The sequence below is a fragment of the Sinocyclocheilus grahami genome, unplaced genomic scaffold (assembly GCF_001515645.1).
Source record: "Sinocyclocheilus grahami isolate Dianchi unplaced genomic scaffold, SAMN03320097.WGS_v1.1 scaffold1231.1, whole genome shotgun sequence".
NCBI lineage: Eukaryota > Metazoa > Chordata > Actinopteri > Cypriniformes > Cyprinidae > Sinocyclocheilus > Sinocyclocheilus grahami.
In genome coordinates, this window is record NW_015506410.1 from 73,741 (window position 1) to 81,151 (window position 7,411).

The 7,411-nt window shown below is 36.0% G+C and overlaps 1 protein-coding gene across 1 annotated transcript in view; it reads left to right on the forward strand.

Annotated features, from left to right (window-relative positions):
- LOC107568285 (succinate dehydrogenase assembly factor 3, mitochondrial-like) overlaps nt 1-6,297 on the forward strand; it is a 19,986-nt gene extending 13,689 nt beyond the window's left edge. Inside the window, 1 exon segment of the mRNA XM_016254216.1 lies at nt 6,103-6,297. Coding sequence (XP_016109702.1) covers nt 6,103-6,297 — 195 coding nt within the window.
- Nucleotides 6,298-7,411: the final 1,114 nt, after the last annotated feature.

Consider the following 7,411-nt stretch of genomic DNA (forward strand, 5'->3'; position numbering starts at 1 on the left):
ATAGATAGATAGATATCAGAATATTAGAATCAGCATAATAGAATGATTTCTGAAGGATCATGTGACACTGACGACTGATGAAAATCGAGCTTTGCCATCACTGGCAAATATATTTTAAAACATTCTATAAATGTAAATATATAAACATAGAAAGCAGTTAATTTAAATTGAAATAATATTGCACAATATTTTTGTTTTTACTGTATTTTTGGTCAAATAAATATAGCACTGGTGAGCGTAAGAGACTTCTTTCTTCAAAATACAGACAATATGCTTGTTACTGCATTATTTTAGTTACTAAAAATATAATGTAACTTATTTTAATACATTAATATAAATATTAAATAAATACTGTAATGGTTGCTGGTTAAAAATTATTAATAATTAATACACCTTGATGTAGTTACCATATTATAGTTACAATGTATTATACATTATATTTTTGTATTACCAAGGGTTGTTTTAATAAGACATATTTTAGTGCCTTGTCAGCTAAATGATTGACAACAAAGTAAAAACATTATAACCTATTGAAAGGACTGTGCATCTATTTGTGAAAAATGAAATATGGCATCTACCCAGATTAAAGTCAGTGGTGTTGCATACGCCTGTAACATACAAACTGCATTTAACATCGAATGGAAATGAAATATTAATTCACATTGGGCAAATGCTCCAAAAAAAAAAAAGCAGCAAACCCACCTCTACACACCACTGTAATTTATTAATGTTACATTTAAAAAGACATAAGAATAAGTATTGTAGAACTTCTGTGGTCACTGCAACTGTATTTTTCAAAGAGGTATAAAGAAAGAAGAAGGGAGGAAAGAACAGGAGGCAGAGGCTCATTGGTATTCAAAGTGGCTTTGCATTCACCTGCCAGGAACAGCAACCCCCCACCCACACTACCCTCAACAGATGGTCGCCAAACACACACGTGTATATTCACACTTTCACTCACCACTGCTCATGCAATCTCTGCGTATACACACACCTATCACAAATAAATGCACACACACATGCACTAGAATATGTTAAATGTTTCAATTAATTCTATAACTTAAAATGATTTAATTATTATTATTTACTAATGAAAGTGTTTCTCTTTCTTTTGTTATTCCCTCTCTGTCATAGAATCAATGGTTAGCACGCAGTCCCATGTTGCAGAGGAGGGTGTACCATGTGATGGCGGCAGTAAAAAGGCAGCTGTATGTGCTGGGGGGGAACGATCTGGACTACAACAATGACCGCATCCTGGTTAGACACATTGACTCTTACGACATAGATATGGACCAGTGGACACGCTGCACATTCAGTCTCCTCACAGGTCACTACACACACACACTCCATGTAATAGATATGTTTATTCAACTATTCTTGCAGAACACTTTTCCTTTCTTTAAAAGTTAGCATTTCTATATATATACTGTATTTGTTTTGAAGCACTACATTGTATTAGTGCTACTGGTACCCCTCTCAAAAGTACTAAGGTGATACCATAGTACAGTGATGGTTGAGGATAGTTAATATGGTACTGAATGATTCATATACTGTGATATTTACATGGTGCTTTAAAGGAACATTTCACCCAAAAATTAAAATTTGCTGAAAATTAACTCCCTCAGTCCCTTAATTAACCTTCAGGTGATCCAAGATGTAGATGAGTTTGCTGCTTCATTAGAACAGATTTGAGAAACTTATCATTACATCACTTGTTCACCAATGGATCCTCTGCGGTGAATGGGTGGCATGAGAATGAGACTGAAAACAGCTGATCATCACAATAATCTGGAAGTAGTCCACACGACTCAAGTCCATCAATAATAGTCTTGTGAAGCAAAAGATGTTTTTAACTTCAAACCGTTGCTTCAAATATGGCTAAAATATGAGTGCCTCTATCCATAATATTGCTTTCTCCAGTCATCAAGCATCGTTTACAAGTGAAAATGGGCTAAACCATTTAAAAAAACAGTTCTAAGCAAATATGTCAATTATTATGAATTTTGGCCAGAAACAACTGTTTAAAGTTAAAATGCCTTAATGATGGATTTGTTTCTTACGAACATGTAGTTTTCATTTTACAAGACATTAATTGATGGACTGGAGTAAATTACTTGTGGATTATTGTGATGTTTTTATTAGCTACGATGGCACCCATTCACTGCAGAGCAGGGGCGGACTTACCCATTAGGCAAAGGTAGGCGACCGCCTTGGGCCCCCAAAAGCTAAGGGCCCCCTAAAATGCTTTTCATGTAGGATAAAGCGCTGAAGCGCTGACACGCGAACGTTTGCTGTTTACAGTGTTTATTACCACGACAACCTCCGAGTCTGTGGCACCTACGGCTGTATTGTGTGTCCCATATTTCTGTAGATTGAACCCATGCCGTTAATTATGAATTTATCAGTCTTTTGCATGCCAAAGTCAATTTCTGCATAGAAATATTACGCCAAATAGAAGCAGAAAATCATGCTATACGCACTTTCATGAGATCGGGTTAGCCTACAACAATTAATTTGTTGCCTATTTTGCAAATGGGAATACAACAAATTCATGACAATGTTTACATTCAAGCTACCCGTAAAATGTATAGTGAAAAGCACTTTAAAAGCGTCTGGAATGCAATAAACTAATTTTAAAGCCGTTTTTTAAAGCATTTGCTGCATGGATAAAAAATATAAATAATTAACATATCATACAAAATTGCTTGCAGCAAATTCTTTAAATTTTCAGGTATTCAGAACAGAGCAACATAAAAATCAGAAAAAGCAGCTATACAATTATAGGACAAAGTTTTACATATATGCCATTATAATTAGTGTTTTATTTTTTAACTGTACGGAATTATAAAATAAAACGCAAATTATAATCGGGCCTTTCATCAATTATAGTGATGAAAAAATGACTCACCATCTCCTAATTGGATGTGCCTTTAGAGAAAAATGCACGGATTACATAATGAAAGAGTTTATTTGATTAGGAGTCTATTTTCGATTTGAATTATTTCGTTTTAAAGTATTAATTTAAAGCTTTCTATATATTTTGATCATGTCTGAGTTTAGGTTCATCATTGTGAAGCGCTCCTGTTCAAGACCGAGACGGCAGAAAGCGTTTGTTTTCTTTATTTTATAAAAGCACAACGATTTGTTGATATTGTGAGTGCACACAAATAAAACTAGACCCTTTACAGTTTAGAATGATGATGTATTACTCTTACCTTTATGAGCAAAAATGACTGCGTATTTTAAGTTGTTTCCACTGTTAGAAAAAAATGCAAGTGATCGCACTGGCGCCTCCATGTCCTGCAGAGCTTCAGCTTCCACTCCTCCGCAAACGATTGGATATGCACATTTATCTAGGTTAAACATTTAAACTGTGATATACTTGAACTGTTTTATATATAGATTTTATTTTAGGCAAGTCCTGATGATTTGAGAAGGCTAAATTGATAGGCTATAGGCTATGATCAATTCAATGTCTGCCACTGGCCTTTACTTAAAAAAACAAAAAAACTTACATTTAACGACAAAAAATACTCCAAGTGTTGTTTCTAAATTTACTTTATAAAGAACGAAACGAAATATAATTACTTTTCCATTACATATAAAACTGAACTATTTTAATAGCTGAAACAGAAGTATAACTTTTTTTGGGAAAAGGGGAAAAAAGACGGGCTTGGGCCTATATTTGAGACCCGTGCAGGGCTTTAATCCACTTCATCCAACGCTGTTTTGTTCTCATCTGTGAGCATGCTCTTGATATATGTATTTTAGGTGTGTAAATGTATAATTGCCTTTTAATTATTTTTTCAGTTTTATTTAAATTTGTAGTTAAAACGACTAAAAATAAATGTATTTTAAAGTTTAGAATTAGACAGCCTTTGCACACAGGCTTACACTGAAAACAACAAAATGGAACCTCAAGGTTGATCTAGGAAAATGTGTGCAAATGTATAGGGCCCCATTCCTATATTTTGCCTGGGGCCCCCAATTCACTAAATCCGCCCCTGTTGATAGATCGATACTTATTAAAGCTATAACGTAATTCAGATTAAGAGCTGTGAGTGATTTTGTCTTTGCATTTTGTTGTTTGATTAACTGATGGCCCAAGCGCCAGTCTGTCACTTTAAGACAATATATTGACACGCATCGGATTTTCTCCCAACTGTTCTCATCCACTTAAGACATAAAATGTGTTTAAGTAAATACTCTCCAAGTATGTTAACGCCATTTTGACATATTTTGTGTGTATTTGATCGTTTGGACGTGCCCGAAGCTCAAAGTGTAATTAGCTTGTCCGTTTTGGACCGCGTCGTGTGCACACATTTCAGCATGGGGAACAGCGCCCTCTGTGCAGATTGTGCTTTCAACGTTTTACTATCAAACATGTCCCGCAATTTATCAACACTATAAGATGGCCTTTTTTCAACAATCACCAATTGTGCTGATTCTGACTTTAAGTTTGGGATTTAGGGAGGAATGAATGCGCACAGCTGTGAAGAGAAAAAGTTGCGCTAGAAGAAACACGGCTGTAATCCTTAGAAGCCAAAATCTAAATAAAAAAAAATTAAAATAGCTTAATAAAACAGCCACAGGCTTAATAAAACAGTCACTAGTGCATTAGAGATAGAATTTGCAAGATAATAACTATAGCAATAATAAATGTATGAGTGTTTTCTTAATTTCTCCAGTATCGATAGCAGAACCGTTAACGTCAGAGCTTATCGATACTCCGGTCTTTCATAATTTAGCCCCGGGACCAATTACATACCGGGTTTCGGTACCCATCCCTACATATCGCCTAGCCCTAAACTACTTTTTACATTTTGCATGGCACCGAACTTTTTCTGCAGCATTTTGTGCTACTAAAGAAGTGATATTGCTATCTACAGGGCATTGAAGGTACTATATCTTGTGTGTTTTGCCCTTACTCACCCAAACTTGTCAACATGGCTATTTTATGTGAATACTAGTGCATTAGCAGGTAGTTGTGAATCACAGGTGCTTCATATATGAGATGAGGACATGGCCGAGAACTGTTTTGAAGGATATTGGTTTAAGAGGCTGTTGTGTCGACATTGATTTATTGCAATTTTGAGGTGTTCAGTTTTATTTTGATTTCAGAAAATAAGCATGATTTATTTTCTCGCAAATCAGTTTTTTCTTGTTTTTCACTGGCATTTCTCTTAGAGTATCTGATTTTAACAGCATTATACTCATGTAGGCTGAATGTAGGATCAAAGGTGCACTAGTCCTCAACACCTAAGACTTTTACTCAAGTAATATTGGAATTGGTGACGTAATTGAGTCACTGTTGCTAACTTTCGCTGTAAGGTCTGTACTTTTTCTCAAGTATGGTATTCAGGTACTCTTTACACCTCTGTAAACGAATGTATCGGACTACAATGGTCACGCTGTATGTTTGTTCATTGCTTTCATTGTGGTGCTGTACATTCAGTATAAAACACAGTCTGTGAGAATATTTTGATGCTGTTTTGTCCACGGTGAGCAAAATAATGTAGACCTTGAAGAACAATGCAATAGTGCATCATGAAAACAGTTGAAGAATGCACTTTGAAGAGTCAGTATGTTTCGACAATGGATTAACCATTCTTTAAGAAGTTAACAAAAAGAACCTGCAACTCTGATACGTTGAAGGCCAACTTTACTTGAAAGTAGAAGAATTGTCAGTTTTGTAAGACTTTTTGTAGACCTGTTTGGAACTTTCATACAGATGTTAATCACTGATATAGGGGAGTGATTTTAGCAGGCTGCGAGAGAGCAGTAGGCATTGACCTCCATTAGACCTTGTGGATTCACTGATCCTACATTTCCCCCAGCAACCCCAATGACCTGTGTTTCATCATGTGAATTGCAATCAATGAATCTCCAATAAATGGATATAAATCATTCTGTCACAGTCTGTTATAGTAAATCAATAGCGCTTTATCAAATTAATACCTCACTTGTGTCTGAATGTAAAATCAATCAAAGACACGATAACAGGCACACGGATGTTGAGGCTTTGGTCACGTCACCAATGTTCAACAAGTTGCTTATGTTTTCATAAGTAATGCTTTTTTCTCCATCTTATTTCCTGTGTAGAACTACAAAGACACCCTACAGACACAGGTGCTGGAAGCGGTGGGAATCAAGAAGTTGGCATTTGGTGCTGATTTATCAGAAGAGAAACTCAAAGACTTTCAAGATGAGCAGATCGGACACCTTTACGAGCTTATGCTTGAGTCCACAACACCCAACCGGCAGTTTGATATTCAAGACGAGGGAATACCAAAGTAACACCCTATGAAGAATCTCCTCTCTATGGGGAAGTCGTCCCATCGGGACATATTTTGACTCATTATAAAGTACTTTTGTTCATAGCAAAGACTGATGATTACATTAAAATGCTTCAAAAAGTCTTCGTTGTTGCTTCTTTTTGATGTTTCTGAGGATGAAAGGAAAAGGATGCTTGAGCTTTGGTAACAGCACCACCACTGGTCAAAATTTCATTATGTCTTTAAACGTATGTGTGAAAGGGTTAAACTCACAATTTTTTCTATCCATTTTGCAAAGCACTTCTTGAAATGCTATGAGTACCAGTTTTTCAAGGTCAACCATTTGCCATTCTACCATTTTGAACAGATTCACAATAGTTTTTTCATGGCAGCTCTTACACAGTTTGTCTAGTCTTGCGTAGTCAGATCTTCAGACTGACGGCAGAAGGTCTGGACTCCATTGCAGCTTCCATTGGCCAAAGATCCCCAAGAGGCCATCTGACTGACATGTAAAGCAACCAATCACAATTTGCTTTGTTCAGTGTCATGATTTGGGGAATGAATTCAATGTCCCTACAATAACAGACCGGTGTGCATCTAATAAATAATTCATCCAAGATTGTTGTGAAAGTTTACTGCAACAGTGGTGTAGAGTATATGCCGTGAACTTCACATACTTAAAAAAAAAAAAAAAAAAAAAAAAAATCCCGTGTTTAGTTGATCCTGGTAAGCGATCACTGGCAGTTTTAAACACATTGGCTTTCTTCTTCCATGAGGGGCTTTGGCATCACAACAGCAGTTCATCTTAGAACACACGTCTCCCAGAAAACCTATAGAATTCAACCAATCAGATGACGACTTTGAAACTCCCAAATTGTTTTCCATTTTGAGTGCCATATGCATCAAACATTCAGCCAACAGTCCATAAGATTCAGGCCAAATTTATTTTAATTTCCAAAGCCATTTAATCTCTAACACTCCAAAAACAGATGATTGCAATGATGGTAAACAGGAAGTGAGGCTTTATCTCAGCAGCGTTTTGATGTATTGAAAGCTGTTATTGTCATTGGCATCATGTGCATACAGGAAAAGTTTGCAGACACACTAATAAGCCATTCTCCAGACACTCTTTGCCT